This window comes from Neomonachus schauinslandi, chromosome 7 (assembly GCF_002201575.2).
Source record: "Neomonachus schauinslandi chromosome 7, ASM220157v2, whole genome shotgun sequence".
NCBI lineage: Eukaryota > Metazoa > Chordata > Mammalia > Carnivora > Phocidae > Neomonachus > Neomonachus schauinslandi.
In genome coordinates, this window is record NC_058409.1 from 25,988,097 (window position 1) to 26,007,778 (window position 19,682).

Below are 19,682 nucleotides of genomic sequence, written 5' to 3' on the forward strand. Positions count from 1 at the left end.
CAGGCCTGGCAGGGCTGGCCAGATGGAAGCCAGGCTCCGCCGCAATAACCATGGCAACCAGTGGGGGGTGGGAAAAGCTGGCATCGGAACGGGCATTGGGAACTCGGGCAGCACACAGCTGAGCCAAGAGGGGAAACTGCCCTCCCAAGGCAAAAAGCCCTCCTATTCCATTTCTGAAGGAGTAGAGTGAGATCCAGAGGACTTAAAATACGCACTCAGACACCTACAGTGCTTACTGTGTGCCGGGCACTGTTGACAGAGTTTACACGTATTTGTCCATTTAACCCTTAACCAGCCGTAGAAGGCAAGTACTATTATTGCCAGCTTATTTTTTTGAATGAGGTCTCAGGGCACAGAGAAGTTAAGCAGCTTGCTCAGATCGCACAATGAGAGGTAGATCAGGGGGCAGGCGCCTGGCTGGCTCAGTCAGTAGAGTATGTGACTCTTGATCTTGGGGTCATGAGTTCGAGCCCCATGTTGGGGGTAGAATTTACTTAAAAAGAAAATAGTGGATCAGGACTTTGAGTCCACATTTTGCAGCCAGGACCCTTCTGAGCTGCCCCAGGGAGAGCCGTGGCCCAAGGGAGGGCTGAGCTGGAGTATGATCCTAGGGCTGTAGTAGGCATGTACGTCTTTATATCCAAGGTAGGAGGTCTCCATCTTGCACTGAGGGTGGGGGCAGCACAGTGAGAGACCTGACTGCTCAGGTTACATTGTATCTGGAGGGAATGATAAGGTGTGTAGGAGACACTATGTCCTCTGGGGAGGGAGACCACAGAGAATGTGGAAAGGGCCACCCTGGGCTGCAACACTGTACCCAGGTAAGACCCCTTCTCTCTCCCGACCTTGCGGGGACATGGGGACAATTCCTGGCATCCCCCTGGCCTTGAGGGGAATGCTGAAGGACCTGAAGCCTTGCTGACTCTATCCCACCTGTCCCAAAGTGGCTTGCACTGAGCATTGCCCAGGAGAGCACGTGGGCTGCCTCTGATAGAGCCCCAGGCAGGGCAGATCTGGATCCTGGAGCGTTAGCTAAGCCCAGATGCCCTCATGGGAGGACCAGTAGAGGTGTGCTCTGGGCAGGATGGATGTTTATGGGATGTGTAAGACAATGGGTCAGCACCCACTCCCAACCCACATTCTGCCCTTTGGTCTCCTCTCCCATAGTCCTTTGAGTCTCTGCAGGGTGGGCAGGCAGGACAAGGTAGTGTAAGGTGGTGACCTCAAAGTCTCACACCTCATTTGCCCACCAGCTCCTCAGCTGAGCTGGCCAACTCACTGGTGGCCCCCAGACCCAGTGAAGGTGGCAGGCTGAGGGTCCCTCCCCTCATGATACCCTCTCTTGATTTCCTAGGATCCTCCCGCCGCTGGAAGGCCCCCCTACCCAGGTGTCCCCTAGCAGCTCTGAACTTGGCGAGGGCTCCCAGCCTGATTGGCCTGGGGGCAGCCGCTATGACCTGGACGAGATTGATGCCTACTGGCTGGAGCTCATCAACTCGGAGCTCAAGGAGATGGGTAGGTGACCTGCCAGGCTGAGAGTGGGATGGGTGCAGGCCAGGCAGGGTTTTCTTCCGAATGCCAGCATCCTCACCCTCAGAAGGGCAGTGGCTGCGACGGGGCTTTGGCACCGCGTGGATATGAGAGAAAGTCCCTACTGCATTATTGATCAGAGAACTTCTTTGATGTCTCTGTGCCTCATGTTCTGTAGCTGTCAGGTGGGGGCAATAATGACCTGTCACTTGCAGAGTTCTTGAGGATATTATTAGTAAGCCTGAGTATTACACGAAGAGTAAGTGAACACATAAGTGAAGTTACGATGACAAATGGGGCGCCGGGTCAGTTAGCGGGGGCCTCCTGGCTGGAGCCCACCAACACGTCCTAGGAAGGTCCCCCCACCCCATACATGCAGCTCAGGCAGTGAATTCCCCATGCATACAGCTGCATCCCAGAGATCCTATCATGTTATCTGCATGTACACACGTGTGTGGTCACAAGCAGGCCATCTAAAGTCAGAGCCCCGGGACCAGCCCCCAGGGGTCTGTGAGATTGAACGGTCCAGCCCATCCTGTTTCCAGATGATGGCGCTGAGGCCCATGACTGTGGGTACATTTTCCCAGGTCACACAGTGGGTGAGTGGAGATCCGCGCCCCCCCTTCGCCATATACCTGTCCTGACAAGCCAGGCTCCTAACACCCTCCCCTGCTATCCTCACAGAGAGGCCCGAGCTAGACGAGCTGACGCTGGAGCGTGTGCTGGAGGAGCTAGAGACCCTGTGCCACCAGAATATGGTGCGGGCCATCGAGACTCAGGAGGGCTTGGGCATCGAGTATGATGAGGACGTCGTCTGTGATGTGTGTCGCTCTCCCGAGGGTGAAGATGGCAATGAGATGGTCTTCTGTGACAAATGCAACGTCTGCGTGCACCAGGTGGGCCGGCCCCGCAGCCTCACCCCGCCCTCACCTGCTGCCCTGCCAGGCTGCTGCTGGCTGCTGGTCGTCCCAGCTGTAGGAAGGCCCCAGCCCTGCGGCCACAGGCCCCTGAGAAGCAGGGCAAGGGAGGAGGAAGGGAATGGAGCGAGTGCCCCAGGGCTCAGCGCTGTCCGCCAGAGTTGAGTAAATACCCCTTGGGTGGCCTTTCCATCCTTGTCCTGGGGGCCTCCCTCCGAGGCTCCCCGCTGAACACCCTGCCCCCCTGCTTCTTCTTCTCTCCGACCTGAACTTAGAAAAAGGCCGCACCATGCTGTGATGGAGAGCAAAGCCTGGAGCCAGGCTGCCTGATTTCAAATTGTGGCAGGGCACAATTTGAATAAGAATTACCCAATAAGAAACTGGGTAATTTTTTAACCTCTCTGGTCCTCTATTTCCTCAACTCTAAATGAAAATAAGTTGTTGGGAGGTTTCGCTTACTTTCTAGGAGTTCTTTGCTTAGAACAGTGTGTAGTACAGGCTGTAAGGATTTACCACTACTGATCTTATATACCACGCGTGTTGCCTGACATGCCCCCCCTCTTGATCTTGGGCCCCAAACCTCCCAGGTTTTGGGCATCGCTGGGCATTGTTTACAGAAGACTTGACTGGAACCCAGTGGACCCACTCTAGCCCTGACTTTGAGCACACACACAACTTATTAGCCACTGCTGCTAGAATAGCTTCTGGGGAGCTCAGAGGCAGTGGACCCCTCATTCATTCATATCCCTTATACCCAGTAGCTCGTAGGTCCATAAGCCTTAGGCATGACTAGGAGGAGCCTCCTTCACAAATCCCTGTGAAAAAAGGAAAACACTCAGGGCCTTGTCCTCAAGCAGCATACAAACCCAAATTTGTGTCCAACTTCTGGACATGGACACTTCTGAAGTCCAGCACTTACTAGGAACCTCTGGCCAAAGTGACTTTCCTCCCAACAGAGGGCAGAGCTGAGCCCTTCCACAGAGGACTGGAGTCTTTGCCTTAGAATCCCTGTGGAGGCCTCCTTGCCAGAGCCTGCTCACAGTGGGGCTCTGTAGCTCCTCGCTCGGGCTGGGGCCGGGGCTGTGTGCAGCTGACTCCTGACCAGGTGTCGATGGTAACCGCCCTGCTCTCTCCCCAGGCATGCTACGGGATCCTCAAGGTGCCCACGGGCAGCTGGCTGTGCCGGACGTGTGCCCTGGGTGTCCAGCCAAAGTGCCTGCTCTGCCCCAAACGAGGAGGAGCCTTGAAGCCCACCAGAAGCGGGACCAAGTGGGTGCACGTCAGCTGCGCTCTGTGGATTCCTGAGGTGGGCAGATCGAGGCAGGGGGCGGCCCTGGGGAAGTGGGTCTCCATGGAGCTCAGAACTCGGAGCAGAGCACTGGGAAAGAAGGTGACAGGCCTCCATAAAAAGGGGTATCTCACATGTGGCACCTGAGAAGAACTGGGGCAGCAACCCGCAGAGAGCTTTGCCTGTGGTCTTGGATAGAACTCAGGTGGTGGTTTCCATGGGTAGGTGGGATTATGGGCCCCTGGGGGATCCAGGTGGTTAAGTCTGAGATCTGAGCAGAAGTCAGGCAGCAGAGCAGAGGGGGAAGCATGCTGTGGGTCCTTCCAAATCCAGGCAGTGGTTCCAACCAACGTCAGGCTCCTTGCTTAAAACAAAAATAAGCCGCTGACCGAAAAGGAAATCAGGCAGTCAGGCAGAGAGCTAATTAGAAGTGGATGGTGGGTCCGTGGGTTCATGGCTGTGCCTGGGATGGAGGGATTGGCCTGGGTCTGAGTCTAGGTGGAGGGGGGACCATGGGTGACACACTAGGTCCACCGTGAGTTAGTGAGTCACCAGGGCGCTGGGCTCCTGGAAAGTCACCCTGTTCTATTTGAAATAGGAAATGCTGACGTTCACCAGAGTTTCTGCCCCAGGCCCGCTGTGTGCCCCAACTGGGAACGTGGCCCCCTCCGATGCTGCCTGTGCCTGCAAGCAAGCCAGGTGCCCCTATCAGCAGGGGGCTTCCAGTGGGGTTCGTGGGCTTCCAGTCTGAAGGTTTTTGCAGGGACTCCCCATTGTAGGCTTCTGTGGTGATCATGGTTGCGTTGACAGTGGTTTCTTGCTCCCAGAGCAACCTCTTGAAAGCTGGGACTACCTCTGGGTGTTCCCTGGACTGGGCACCTCAGAGACAGAACCAGCAAAGACCCTGCCCCACCATGGGGGCCCTTTGGTTCAGGACCTCTGAACAGGAGCCCTTCTTCCATCTTCAGGCATGGGCAGTGGGGAGGCAGATGTATCCTCGGGCTGAGGGGTGGGCTGTGTGCCCAGAAGACTTAGGTATGGTTGTTGGCTCGTCCCCGTAGGAGGGACGGGCAGGGCTAAACAAAGGCACATCCCCACTGGCCAGGCAGGCCCTGGAGGAGAAGAGATGCTGCCTTGGGGCCTTTACTTGCTGCCCAGAAACATAAACTAAATAAACTCGTGTTCTAGTAAGAACTCCGAAGGTGCTAGTAATGAAGGGGTGAGGTATAGAAGACATGGGGATGCTGCATGTACTCATCTGTGTGTGCGTCTGCATGCATACACACACCCACACACACACTGAAGCCTCGCTGCCTCAAGGCCCACACCACCACGACGTACGCACACACGCACGCACACACACACACACATATAATCAGTTACATGGCCTGATGTACACTCTCATACACAGTCACAAACAAGGCTAGTCACAGGTGAGCAAACACTAACGCACTCACTTCCTGGTCAGCTTGGGAGAGTCAGGAAGGTCTTGGGATGCAGGGGCTCTCCCCCGGCCCTGTGTGCCCCCTACCTGGTTTCGGCAGACGGCTCCCATTTGGGGGATCCCTAGAAGCGAGCGGGGAGGAGAGGCCTGACGCAGCTCCCTGTCTCCTGCCCAGGTCAGCATTGGGTGTCCAGAGAAGATGGAGCCCATCACCAAGATCTCGCATATCCCAGCCAGCCGCTGGGCTCTGTCCTGCAACCTCTGCAAGGAGTGCACAGGCACCTGCATCCAGGTACGAGGCCCTTCACCTCGCAGCTGCCCGGGGACTCATGCCAGGCGCAGCCGCAGAGAGGGGTGCATCTGGGAACGCTGTGGAAAACAGGCAGCTGCCACCCCACTCCCCCTGTCCCCACGGTGCTGCAGACAGAACCACCGTGGAGGCCTGGTCCCGTAGCCAGACGCAGGACCCCACCGAGGGGCATTCTTCCATCCCCAGCCCCTCCAGGCACGGCGTATAGGCCCTGGGAGCAAAGGCTCACCGAGCTGCCGTGCCCTGGCTCTCCCCAAGAGTGACTGTCTTTGGGGTTAATAAACACATGGACCTCACTTCTGACATCAGACATACCGTGTGGGAGGGGCGGGAACCACTTCTCCTCCAGCTGAGCCCATACCGGGCAGGGCTCTAGCAGTCTGTCCATAGCGGTGGTTCCCAGATTCTGGTGTGCAGCAGGAGCACCTGGAGGGCTTGTTACAACAGATTGCTGGGCCTATCCCCAGAGGTCCTGACTCAATAGATCTGGAATGGGCTGAGAATTTGCTTTATCAGCAGGTTCCCAGATGATGTGATGCTGCTGGTCTTTGGGTTGGAAAGTGGGGGGTCATTCTTTGTCTTCCTCATTTCTCTAGCAACAGTTGTCATTGCAAACACTAAATGTGCCTCTGCCCATTTTTAAGACTTTCAAAATGACTTGTGAGTGCAATCTAAATATTCATTAATAGTTGGGTGGGGTATTGCTGAAACATTTATCAGCTGCCCACAGCCATCATCCAAGGCTGGGAGAGAGGAGCCGGCCCTGAGTTGGCCCCAGCTGCCTGGGCAAGAGAGGGAAGGGGGTCCACTTCCAGCCCCTCTTTCCAGAGGACAGAGGCGGCACACGACTCCCCATCTTAGATCATGTTGCAGAAGGGAGGCAGGGACCCATCACCAGTCTCTTTTGATGCCTCTTTTTCCAAAGTCATTTTGCCCACACAGTAATGCAGCTTACTCCCAAGGGTTGTCAAATCTCCTGACTGCTCATTTCCCCAGGATATATATGGTACTGAGCCCCATTTCCTTTCAGGCTCCCCCAGAGTTCCCCCTTCCCACTTACCAGAGCTCCCTCCATAGCCACAGGATGTTGCGGGTCCGAACCATTGTGGGTCGGGTGTCACCGGCAGCCTGGATTCTCAGCGGAACCTCTTCCCTCCTAGCAGGGCTCCCCTCGTGCCTGACACTTCCCTCCTTTCCCTCCAGTGTTCCATGCCTTCCTGCGTCACAGCGTTCCACGTCACGTGCGCTTTTGACCATGGCCTGGAAATGCGGACTATCTTAGCAGACAACGACGAGGTAAAGTTCAAGTCGTTCTGCCAGGAGCACAGTGACGGGGGCCCTCGGGGGGAGCCCACTTCCGACCCCACGGAGCCCAGCCCCGCCGGCGAGGACCTGGAGAAGGTGACCGTGCGCAAGCAGCGGTTGCAGCAGCTGGAGGAAGACTTCTACGAGCTGGTGGAGCCAGCCGAGGTGGCTGAGCGGCTGGAGCTAGCCGAGGCGCTGGTTGACTTCATCTACCAGTACTGGAAGCTGAAGAGGAAAGCCAACGCCAACCAGCCCCTGCTGACCCCCAAGACCGATGAGGTGGACAACCTGGCCCAGCAGGAGCAGGATGTCCTGTACCGCCGCCTCAAGCTCTTCACACACCTGCGGCAGGACCTGGAGAGGGTGAGTGCCCCTGCCACTGCCCCACAGCAGCCATGGCTCTCCAGGACTCAGGTGGTGCGCTCTGGCCCGGGGGCCGAGGGCCTCCAGGTCTCTGACAGGGTGGGGGTATCTGATACTATGCAGAACAGGGAAGCATCTAGCCCTTGGGTCTCCGAGCGCCTCTTGTCCCTACCCTTGTGGGGGCCTGAAGAGTGGGGGCCCTGCCAGGGTCCTGAGGCTAGAGGGCATCAGAGCTGGGGCACGACCCAGGCTTCCAGTGTCTACTGGCCTCTGTCCCCATTTGTGGCCTCCTTGGGCCATGCCTATTCCCAGCACATGAGCTTCTGCTTGGAATCAGAGGCCGAGGAGGAACTGGGAATCACAGCAAGTTGGATCAACCCAACAAGCATGTGCTGGGCCAGGGCAGGGAAGACAGGTGTTAAGAGGCATGGGGGCGTACAGGTGGGCCGGAGTCACAGTGGCCTGTGTGGAATAGGAGAAAGGTCAGTGGGTGGGCCATGATGTGTGTGGAGACTGCAGAATGTTTTAAGCAGGGACCGTCCCTCTGTGGCTGCAACTTCCAAACACTCACCCTGGGAAAGGAATCACGGGGCCTACAGTGGATGGATGACCCAAAGCCCCCAGCTCTATGCTAGGAGACAGTGGGTCTTGGCTTGGTGCAAGCGGGTAGTTCTGGGAGCTGAGTCAGATGAGGAGACGCCATGGCTTTGGGGTGAGCTGTGGTGGTTGAGGGATAGTGAGAGTTGCTTTCCTGGAGCATGGAGGCCCCCCAAAGCTTCCAGTCCCTTCTACTCCCCCAGAAAAGAGGTGAGGTGGTTCCACCTTCTGTGGGGTATGTCCTCGAACTTGACTTTTCTTTCCCACTGTGTTACCTCTAGTGCAAGTTGGAGGCAACCCAAGGATGAAACAGGATGGTCTCTGAACCGCAGGTGCTGTTCTGGCCTCTCTTTGGGACATTCTGTCCAAGGGTTCCAGAGCACATGGAACCATGTCACAGTGTCCTCGGTGCGTGGCACAGACACACCTGCCTGCCCTTACCCCAGGCCTTGTTAGGAGACAGCCCTGGGTGGACACGTTCAGGGGGCTTTGTGTGACCTGAGGCAGCTGCTTGGCTTAGGTCCATCTCTGTTGGCAAGTCTGTAAAATGGGTAGAAGAGTTTGGCAGGTGTTGTGCTGTGTTGGGAGGAACATAAGGTGGAGGCACTGAATCTGGACCCAGCTTGCCCGAGCTCCCCTACCCCGAGCCCCAGTCAAGGGGAAACAACCCCGCCGGCCTGGGAGGGAGCCTACCGGCCTGGCAGCAGGTCAGAAGGGGGAGGTGGAGAGTGGGGACGGCAGATGTCCCTGGCTCCAGCCAGGCCGGAGGGCAAGGCCATCTACATTGTAGCCGCCACTTCCTGGGCAGCCCAGCGTCCTGTCTCATGTGGCAGTGGCATCAGGTACATGAGGACATGGAGTACTTTTCAGAGACCAGAGCCGCCTCCACAGTTGTCCTCAGGCCACCCTGAGTCTGCACCCTCCGGATCTCCAGTGCAAACACCCTGCTTTTACTCCTGCTCTTTCCCAAGTGACCCCTCAGGTCTGACCTCCCTAGGGTCTGTGCTGGTCTGGCTCCAGCTAGGCAGTGTAGGGAGGCTGGGGGTGGGGTGACTTACTTAATCATCATCCTGCAAAAAGAGACAAAGTAGCTCCTCCTGGCCCTAATGAGCCGATGAGAAAACTAGGGCTCGGGAAGATGAATGACAGGGAGCCTTAGTAGAGAACTGTGTGTTTTCTAGGGTTTGACTTGACTTTGGACCTGAATGGGGGGCGGGGTTTGTCATAAGAAGGAGAGTTGTTGGCTTAATCTCCTGTTCTGTACACTTCCTGAGCAAAAGCATCCCTTTGTCGTCTCCCCAGCCTCTCGACCTCAGTCAGCTGGTACAGCTGTGGCCGGGAGCCAAGGTCAAGGGCTAGGATGCCAGCAGGTTCCCAGGCAGCCAGAGCTGCCATGCAGACACCTCTGGAAAGGGGACAGAGCCCTCCAAAGTCAGGTGTGAACCAGCCCACTCGTCCTCCAAGCAGCCCCCGAGCTGGACTGGCGGGCATGAGCCGAGAGCAAGGCAAGGGAGTGCAGAGAGTGTGTGGCCCTGGCAGGCAGAGGAGATGATGAGCCAGCCTGACACCCTGCCAGCCTGACGCCCTCCGGGTCTCGCCTCGGGGCCTTTCACAGCCCCGTGTTGGTGGCTTGCGGGAGGGAGCAGGGCTGAGAGCTCTGCCACAGGGGAGGCTTTCTGCAAAGACCCATGACTGTTGGTGGCCCGGCCATGGCCCAGTGCCAAGGGCCGAAACGATCCAGCCTCTGCCTGGGCACCCGGCCAGCTTGGGCCGAATCCATCTGGGAGGCAGGGTCGGGGTTGAGACGGAAGCCTTGGGCAACTGGGTTTGCATCCAGTTCCAGCATTTCCCAGCTCTGTGCCTTGAGTTTCAGTTTCCTTTCTGTAAAATGGGAATAAGGAGCCAACTGACCTTGGCGTCACCGCGAAGGTGGGAGCACAGCGACCTCTGCTGTTCGTCGTGGTTACTGTTGCTGCCTGCCTCTTAGAAGAGTGGGCTGCTCAGGGGCGCCTGGGTGGCTCAGTCGGTTGAGCGACTGCCTTCGGCTCAGGTCATGATCCTGGAGTCCCGGGATCGAGTCCCGCATCGGGCTCCCTGCTCGGCGGGGAGTCTGCTTCTCCCTCTGACCCTCCCCCCTCTCCTGTGCTCTCTCTCATTCTCTCTCTCTCAAATAAACAAATAAAATCTTAAAAAAAAAAAAAAAAAGAAGGGGGGGCTGCCTGGAGAGGGGCTCCACGGAGGACTGAGCGTGCAGGCCCAGGGCAAAGCCCTGGGGAGGAATCACAGGGCACCCTCCCTCACTGCCGTGTCCCCCAGGGCCAGGCAGGGGTTTTGCTGAGAGAAGCAGAAGCCAGGGCCAGGCTGCCGCCACTAGCCTCAAGTCCCATTTCATGGTCAGCCTGGAAGATGTGTTTTCCTAAAATTTCAGCTGCAGGCCTTGGCCCCAGCGGGCCGCTCAGGAAGGCACAGCCACCGCCGGCTCCCAGAGTTATTCACAGCTGACACAAAAATTGCAGCGCTGATGAGCAGCCTGCCAACGCCAAGCTGGTGTCCCTTAGCAACTGTGCCGGAGGTTTGGGCTGCACGGGGCTTGATGCCTGTGGTTCCTCTGGATCTGGTTACCTGGAGTTTACCCAAGAGCATGACCTGGCTGCGGAGGGTGGGGGCAGCTCTCAGACATACACACTCCTCTTTGAGCATAGATCTGTGGGATCACCCCGAGGCCACATTTCTGACTCTCTCCCATGGAGAAGAGCCTGCCCTCCCCCACACTTGCCACCCACCCGCTTCCTTGTCAAGTGGGTCATACCCCATTTTCTCTGTCCTAAGTGCCTGGATTGTGTTCTCGTTGGCCTCCCACCAAAGCCTACCTTGTCCCCGTTAGCCTTGGCCTCCAGAACTACAGCCCCTCAACCCCTCTATCTCCCATCTCTAGGACATTGACAACCCATTCGTGTCCTCACCCCACTGAAACCTGGTCACCACCCTGCTTCCTCGTCAGTAACCCTGCACCCTCAAATCCCCCTGCTTGCCCACAGCCTCCTGTCTCCCTGCTCCATTCCCCACCCCCGCCCGGCTCCCCACCCTTCACTGTCCCGTTTTCTTCAGTCCCACCCCGTGTGGCTTGCTGCCCGAGCCCTTGCCCTTGTGTGAAGGACACGTACCTGGCAGAGCCTCACCCGGTAGCAGTCCCATTGTGCTGAGCAGCAGGTAAGCCCCACCAAGGTTCTTGTCAGCCAGCCTTGTTCTGGGATGTTCTGGGCTCCCCAGCCCACTCCCTGTCTGCACCCCTGCTTCACCTCACTCAGGGCTCCTGCTTCTCAGCTCTCAACCTCACTTCCTGTGCCTCAGACCAGACCCCTCCAACTTCTGGGCGCTAGAGCCTTCTGTATCGGCTCTCTGCCCTTTCTCCCCATCCCCCTTCCCCCAGCGCACACCCTGCGTGAACACGGGAGTCATCCTTCCCTTCAGGCCCGCTCAGTCTCCAGGATTCGAATCTGTTTCACCTTCTTCCATCTCTGAAAACACATCCTCCCTCCCCATGTCCCTCTAGTCCTGGGACCCTCTACCACCCCCATCCCCATCTCTCCTTTCCTGTCCTCCCTCACTGCTCTTACTTCCTTGCTTCCTACTCTGGCAAGGCTCCTGCCACCACCGTATTCCAGAACCATCCGCCAGGGCCACCAACAGCTTCCATCTCCCTACGTCTAGTGGCCACTTCTCCATCTTCAGCCTTCTCAGCCATGGTGGCCACTGTCAAACATACCTTTGGTCTTAAAACACGTTTCTTGTGGACACTCTGACCACATCCTCCCTTAATACCCCAGCTCTCCTGCTCCCTCTGTGAGTACTCCTTGGCCCCAAGATCATCAGTTCACCACACTTGGGCTGACCTCTCAGTACTCTGCTCCACGGCTCTGCTCCCCATCAGGAGGCTGGTCCAGCCCACATCTCCATTCTGAGCTCCAGTATCTCATGCCCAGCATACCCAGGTCCAAGCCTGCTCCCCCTACAACCTCCCTAGTCTGCACAGATGCCTCAACACTAGTCCAGTCTAGCTCAAGATAACTAGCCGGGAGCCCTCCCTGCCCCTCCGCTCTCCTCACCCCTGTTCAGATTCACTCTGTAAAACTTACTGATACCAGAACAACATCATCAAAATAGAAAGCCTGCTTTTGTGATCAGTTCCTAGTTTGGGGGGACTTTGCTACTTGATTCATTTTTTTTCATTCACAATTTTTTTTAAAGATCTTATTTATTTATTTATTTATTTTTAAGATTTTATTTATTTATTTGACAGAGAGACACAGCGAGAGAGGGAACACAAGCAGGGGGAGTGGGAAAGGGAGAAGCAGGCTTCCCGCTGAGCAAGGAGCCCTATGCGGGGCTCGATCCCAGGACGCTGGGATCATGACCTGAGCCGAAGGCAGAGGCTTAACAACTGAGCCACCCAGGCGCCCCTATTTATTTACTTATTAAGAGAGAGAACAGGGCGCCTGGGTGGCTCAGTTGGTTAAGCGACTGCCTTCGGCTCAGGTCATGATCCTGGAGTCCCGGGATCGAGTCCCGCATCGGGCTCCCTGCTCGGCAGGGAGTCTGCTTCTCCCTCTGACCCTCTTCCCTCTCATGCTCTCTGTCTCTCATTCTCTCTCTCTCAAATAAATAAATAAAATCTTTAAAAAAAAAAAGAGAGAGAGAGAGAACAGGTTGGGGGGGGCAGAGGCAGAGGGAGAACAGACTCCCCGCTGAGCAGGGAGCCTCACACGGGGCTCGATCCCAGGACCCTGGGATCATGACCTGAGCTGAAGGCAGATGCTTAACCGGCTGAGCCACCCAGGTGCCCCTCACTCCTATTTTTTTTAAGAGAACTTTTTATGTTTATAATCAGAAAAGAACAATAATGACAGTGTAAGAAACCTGATAGGCTGGATGAGTTTCTACGGTGGTATCAATATTTGGTCCCCAAAAGCCGTCACAGAAGAGGAATGCTACAACATTTAGTAACACGTGACTATGGAACCAAAGGTCTTTTTTGAACCAACAGTCCTGAGAGAAATTAGAGAACCAGTTGATGATTCCAGCGTGAGGGGGGAGCATCCTGACCAGTGTGCCAACCACAGTATGTTGGCATTGTTGGGATTCTCAAAGGAAGAAGCATTCCCGTCTTGCATAGCAAGAGCCTCCGGGTATCACTGATTGTGTAGTGTACCTTATCAGGAGAAAAACTGAGCATTTACCTGCAATATATTGTATTTTTAATCTCTCATTCATATCTACCACTGCATATTATGAAGCAGACATAATCAGAATTTCTAATAGGATCAAAAAATAAACCAGTAGAGGGGCGCCTGGCTGGCTCAGTCGGTAGAGCATGTGACTCTTGATCTCTGGGTTGTGAGTTCAAGCCCCACATTGGGTGTGGAGGTCACTTAAAAATAAAATCTTAAAATAAAAATACATACACACACACACCGGTAGATATTTTAATGTCTTTTTCCTATACTGCAATGAACTAACTCAGTAGCCTATGCAGCTCACTTTGGAGACCCCTGGCTGAGGGCAGTAATTCTCAGATTATGTAGTGCTATATAAAATGTATATTTGAGGACCCAACCCCCAGAGACTTTGTTATTCTCCCAAGCCTGGGAATCTGTGTAGGTTGTTTGTTTGTTTGTTTTAAAGTAGGCTCCACACCCAGCGTGGAGCCCAACTCGGGGCTTGAACTCACGACCCTGAGACCAACACCTGAGCTGAGATCAAGAGTCAGATACTTAACGGACTGAGCCACCCAGGCTCCCCGCTGGGAATCTGTGGGGTTTTGTTTGTTTTTAAAGATTTTATTTATCCACTTGACAGAGAGAGAGAGGGAGAAAACACAAGCAGGGAGAGCTGCAGGCAGAGAGAGAAGGAGAAGCAGGCTCCCAGCTGAGCAGGGAGCCTGACATGGGGCTCAGTCGTAGGACCCCAGGATCACAACCTGAGCTGAAGGCAGACGCTTAACCAAATGAGCCACCCAGGTGCCCTGGGAATCCGTGGTTTTAACAGCTACCCAAAGGGATCTTGATGCCAGTGATTCATTTGGGTTTGCCTTAAGAAACCTTTTTGTAAAGTTTCAGATGAAAGACCAAAAAAAGTCTGTATTTTAATAGGAAGTGATTAAGTATTGGTTTCTTTGAGAGGGACATTTGCAACTCTGAGCCTCAGGTCATCTTTCGAGGTTAGTGTTAGAGTTAAGTGTGAGAATGACATGTTTGGGAAATTTTTTAAAAGCCAGACCTTGACTGATCTGTTTTTTAGGTTGGACCGTGTTGACTGGTTTGTTTTAAGGCCTCCAAAGTATCCATGAAATGGTCCACCTCCCTTCATCCCTGCCGTCCCCATGCACACTAGGCCACGTGACTGCCAGGAGGGAAACGGACTAGGATACAGGGAGAATAATGTTGGGCTGCTTGGATGCAGCGGACAGGGAAGGCCCTTTGGAGGTGACATTTGAACCAAGACCTAAAGGACGAGGTCCAGCCTTGGGAAGAGCCTTAAATATATACCAAGGCCCCAAGGCAGAAATAGGTTGGACACAGAAAGGACCTGTGAGACATGGGCTGTGAGGTGCCAGTGGGAGGTCAGATTGGGCAAGGCTTTGGACTTGGCTCTGATTTTTTTTTTTTTTATTTAAGTGTCATAGGAAGGAAGCTGTGTTCGTTTCCTAGACCTTCTGTAACAAAGCATTATAAACTCAAAGCCTTAAACAACAGAAGTGTGTTTTCTTACAGTGCTAGAGGCTACAAATCCAGGATCAAGGTGTTGGCAAGGTTGATTCTGTCTAAAGGCTCTGAGGGAGGATCTGTTCCAGGCCTCTCTCCTGGGTTCTGATTCGCAGCAACGCTTAGCATTTCTTGACTTGTAGACCCCTGATTCCATCTCTGCCTCTGTTGTCATGTGGCATTCTTCCTGTATGTCTTCACATGGCCTTTTATAGGGTTACCAGTCATTGGATTTGGGCTCATTCATATCTGGTATGACCTCATCTTAACTGATTGTATCTGAGGTTCCACGTGGACGTGCAATTTGGCAGGGGGCACTGTTCATCCCCGTAGGGAAACCAGCAGAGGTGTTAAGGGCAGGGGGATTTACATTTCAAGAAGACTGTCTGAGATAGCAGAGGGGTCAGGATGCCTGCCTGTCCAGGTGGAGCCTATGTGACTAGAAGTGGAGGGAGCTGATAGGAACGATGTACGTTCCCCAGGGACTGATGGGGCACGCTGAGGGACTGGCTCTGGAGGGGAGTGAGGAGGAGCTAGGCGCTGAAGGGTGACTCCAGGGTCTCAGCACTTACACCCCATCTCGCCCCGCCCCCAGCAAAGTCCCTCCCCAGATCGCCTCGGCCTGGCTCAGTCAGGCCAAGCCTGGCACGCTAGCCACAAGGCCTCGCTCTGCCTCTCCCACTCGGCCTGGCTGCCCCTTTGTGCAGGAAGCCTTCTCACCACCCCAAGTGTGGGTCAGGGCTGCCTGGTCCTGTCAGTACTCGCTCTGCATCCCTCTGCCCTGCTAGGCAAGAAGCCCTCAGAAGAAAGGGATCTCCCCGATGGCACCGCGTGCCGCAGAGCCCAGGGCCCAACACCACATGAGTTCCCAGAGCCACAGCTGGTGTTCAGGGATGTGTGGTTGCGAGGAGGTCCTGAGGAAGTCCAGGATTTGAGAGGAAGCAAGGGCTCTTAGGCTGGGCCAGGCGGCTGCCCCTTAGGGAGGTGTGGGCCTCGGATGGCCTGTGTCCGTAGTCTAGGCTGGTGCACACGGGAGTGTGGAGTGTGCTTAGAGTTCCTGCAGAGCCTGGCATTCTGGGATCCCTTTCACTACTAGGCTCAGGAAGGAAGGGGAGGATGCCCATGTCTGCAGAGAGGTGTGATCACAGCTACCCCCAGGCCAGGAGAAAGGGAGGTCATGACAATAGGCAGGGGCTTTGGAACCCATTGGTCTCCCCTAGGCAGCTTAAGGACATGAAGCCCGAACTCGGCTTTGAAGGTGGAACCCAGCTGCAGACAGAGGGACTAGCCTGGTGGGACCCAGATTTCCAGCTCACAGCTTCTGGCCAGCTGTCCCTGCTATGAGGCTCCAGCCTGAGCCGAAGACGATACCAGAACAAGGAAATGTCTTGAGGGGGGAGGCCTGGTCTTGGCCCCAGAAGTGTGCTCCATCCTGAGAGCAGCGGTGAGGGGATGGCTGGGGAAATGTTCGAGGGGGACAGGGAGAACATGGCCCAGGTTTCAGGTGCTTCTGGAACAGCTACAGAGTGGGTCTGTGTCCCATGAGCTAAGCAAGCTTGTCTCCCAGGCACTAGACACTCTTCCTAGCTGACCGAAGGGAGTCAGGGAGGCCCCTGCCCTTCCCCCTGAGGACTTCTGTCTCCTATAGGGACATAGCCATGTGGACTAGGGGCCTTGGCCAGAGCAGGTGTGGGCTTGGCTCAGGTTCTAGTGCAGCAAGTGGACATGGCTCAGCTGCAGCAGGATCCGGCTGGGTCAGAAGCTATTCTGCTGGAGGTCTCCCTGCTCTGTTACCCATGGCCATTTGCGTCTCAGGACAGGAGTTGGGTTTGCCATGGTGCTTATGGCTGAGGAATGTCTTTGAAAAAGAGGCCTTGGACAGGAGGCGGAGGGATGGACTTGGTGACCTTGCCAGGCCCCAGTGACCTTGGAGCACTGTGTATGTAGGGGAGGGCAGCCACATTGGAAGGGCCTGGAGGGGCACCATGGCAGACTGGGCCCGGAAGTGAAGGCCAAGAGGAGGCAGGTGGAGTCACCAGCCTGAGCTCACCAGATGCTTTCCCTGCCCACTCTGGTTCAGTGGGGGCTGCAGGATCAAGGCTGTGGTTGGCCTGTGTTTTGGACCAGAGAACTGTGGCTCCGGCCTGAGGACTCACTTGGGGCTTGGGAATTGATTCCCAGATGTCCCTGGCAGGTTAGGCAGTGGTGGCCCCCTGGAGCTGGGAGCTCAGGGGGTGACCGCCCATGAATAAAGTGGAAAACCTCTCCCTTGTCTCCTCAGGTTAGAAATCTGTGCTACATGGTGACAAGGCGCGAGAGAACGAAGCACGCCATCTGCAAACTGCAGGAGCAGATATTCCACCTGCAGATGAAACTGATTGAACAGGATCTGTGTCGAGGTAGGCGCCTTCCCTGCGCATCACCAGCCCCCGCTCAGTGTGCATGCTGTCAAGGGGCCGGGGCCCAAGGAGGGGGTGTGTTCAGGGCCTGGTGAGGGCATGTGCACGGAGCCAGGGACCACTGGCCCGTACACGGACCCTTCGTAACCCACTAGTAGACCAAGATGGGATTCCCGGGGCCCTAGTTGTGTGTTGGCTGACAAGGAGCCAGGGATAGGAATGTGGGCATCGGCCTGTCCTGAGGGAGCTTTCTGGTCCACTGGGAACACCTACGTGGTTGCAGGGCCATCGTGGTTCAGGAGTGGATGGCATGGGACCAGTGGCTCTAGGCTGGTGTTGGGGCAGGAAGGGCCGGAAGCTGGTGAGCTTCCCTGAACCCGTGTGCCTCCATGTGGATCCTGAACCAGGCAGCTGCCTCAGAGATGGAAGAGGACCTGTGTGTTCTTTCCCTCTGACCTCAACTGAGAATTTAGATGCTGTACCAGCAGCTTTTTTCTCTGTTAAACTCTTGCCGTCACATGCACTTAACAGATCTGGAAATCAAGGGCAAAGAAGCTTCAACATTGCTCTTGTCTGTTGGTTGTGTGGATTCTGCCCGACGCCAGGCCCTTCCCAGAGTGGGTGCATGTTAAGGAGGGCACTGCTTCACTCAAAAAATGGTGCTCTCGTGTTGGATGACACGTAGCTGGATGGAGAGAGATTTTGAGCCAGGAGCCGCCGCTGCCAGTTCAGCCTCTGGGTCAGGCTGGGCCTGGCGTGGAGAGGAACTGGAGCTGCTGGGCCACCCCCAGAACGAAGGACTGCGTGGCTGGGATCACAACCCACTCTGTCCTAAGAAACCAGCCCTACCCAGTACAGGTGTTGGTTCAGGCCGGGTCACATCCACACAGAGGTCAGAGCTTACTGTGCCTCCCCAGGACTGGCAGCTTCCTGGCCGCCCGAGCTTTCCAGGCTCCCTCTTGTTTGCTGGTTTTTTGCAGCAAGCATTAACAGTGTAGACAGCATGCCAGGCTCTGTGCCGGGCACCACGGGGCACACTGCCATGGACTGAATGGATAGAGTTCCTGTCCTTGTGGAGCTCACCATCTGGGAAGGTAAAGGAGAGGGTGCCCAAGGGGCTGAGGTCGGCACCAGTGCAGGGACAGAGCATCAGGGATGGCTTCGCAGCAGTGGGGATTCTGGAAACACGTTGGGCTCCCTGGGACCTCACTGTGGCCGCACGTCCGGCTGCAGAAGGAGAGCCCCACGATCAGGGCGACAGAAAGTGGCAGGGCGTGTGGTAGTCTCAGGTACAGGATTCCAGAAACCTGGTCAAGAGCCAGGGCCCGATCCCTGTGTGGAGCCTGGGGACTTTTGCAGCTCTTAGACCTAAGTGGCAGCAACAGGCGGCCCTTTGTTCAGAGCAGGCCATTTGGAGAGGGGACTGGTTTGCCTGTGCTGAGGCCCTCGGGGTGGTGACCTTCGGCCCTGGGACAGGACATGGCTACCAGCAGATTGTCAAGGCCTCTGTGGCCAGAGGGTGGAGAAGGCTTCCCACGGCAGTGACATTTATGCTGTGAGCTAAACCAGGCGGAGGGCAGGACAGTTTGGAATCCTAGAAGCCAGAGCTTGGCTTTTTAGAGAAACGGGAAGGAGGCTGGCCTCGCAGCCACTGGGGCAAAAGGATGATGTCTCAAGTGAGGTTTGGGGGTTGATGGGGTCAGACATGCAAGGTTTTATGGCCTCAAAGAGCTCAGACTTTCCTGAGGGCAGCGGGGGAAACTTCGAAGTCTCCCTCCCAAGTATGTAGGCACAGGTCCCATGTCGGAGATGAGGCTCCCGAGGCCTGGCCTGAGGTTGCACCGGGGATTAGCGGCAGAGCCGGGGAGACTGCATATCCCTCAGCCTTCTCGTAAAGCTTCATCTGGGAAGCACGCCAGCCTCTGGCTGAAAAGCTAGGAGATTTCTGGCAGCTGGGCCTCTCCCTGCAGGTGTCCTCCCCTGTTCCAGCGTTCTCGGTGGCTCCCTAGACCCGTATGGTCAGGGACCAAAAGGATATGAGGGCCAGGTGTGCACCCCAAGTCTGCCATCTACTGCGTGACCTCAAGAGCAGATCAGGAGACCAGGCAGGAGACTTGCTCAAGGACCTGACTAGAACCCATGTCTCTCGACTCCTCAGTGTTTTCTCCACCTCCTCCTGCTTGGCTCCTCAGCCTGGCATTGAAGGCCCTGTCCTGGCCACTCACCTCCGCCACCTTCCCCACCCACTAGGATTCCCTCCACATCTGTAGGCATGTAGCTCAGCCTGCATTCCAGGTCCTACAGGGGTGTTCTCCACCCTCTTCGTGGCCCTGTGCCCTCCCCAAGCCACTCAAGGGCAGCAGTAGACAGTGACCCCCCCTTCCCCACCAGTCCCTGACTCATAGGAGCCCCACTTACCCAGCCGCCCGTGGCTCTGAGCCTGGGGCCCGTCAGCAGGGCAAGGTGACCTGGAAGGTGAGGCGCAGGTGAGTGAGGACTCTTAGGCTGGTCGGCAGTGATCTTGGTTTTGGCTGAGCTGCTTGGGCTAACCACCTCCCTCCTGCTCTCTCTTTCCCTGGCACAGAGGGGTCTGGGAGGAGAGCAAAGGGCAAGAAGAGTGACTCGAAAAGGAAAGGCCGTGAGGGCCCGAAGGGCAGCCCAGAGAAGAAAGAGAAAGTGAAGGCGGGGCCCGACTCAGTCCTGGGGCAGCTGGGTGAGTGAGTGGCCACACTGGCCTGGCAGACGTGGCCAGGATCACACCATCACTC

The 19,682-nt window shown here is 56.0% G+C and overlaps 1 protein-coding gene across 5 annotated transcripts in view; it reads left to right on the forward strand.

The window, feature by feature from the left end:
- Nucleotides 1-19,682, forward strand: part of JADE2 (jade family PHD finger 2) — a 52,211-nt gene that overhangs the window by 26,572 nt on the left and 5,957 nt on the right. For 4 of the 5 annotated variants that reach the window (XM_021701806.2, XM_021701805.2, XM_021701804.2 and 1 more), the window contains 7 exons: nt 1,355-1,515; nt 2,215-2,426; nt 3,586-3,753; nt 5,355-5,471; nt 6,693-7,157; nt 16,797-16,914; nt 19,499-19,627. In XM_021701806.2, the coding sequence (XP_021557481.1) occupies nt 1,355-1,515; nt 2,215-2,426; nt 3,586-3,753; nt 5,355-5,471; nt 6,693-7,157; nt 16,797-16,914; nt 19,499-19,627 (1,370 nt within the window). The remainder of the gene's footprint in view (nt 1-1,354; nt 1,516-2,214; nt 2,427-3,585; nt 3,754-5,354; nt 5,472-6,692; nt 7,158-16,796; nt 16,915-19,498; nt 19,628-19,682) is intronic. The other variant, XM_021701807.2, reaches the window with a different exon arrangement.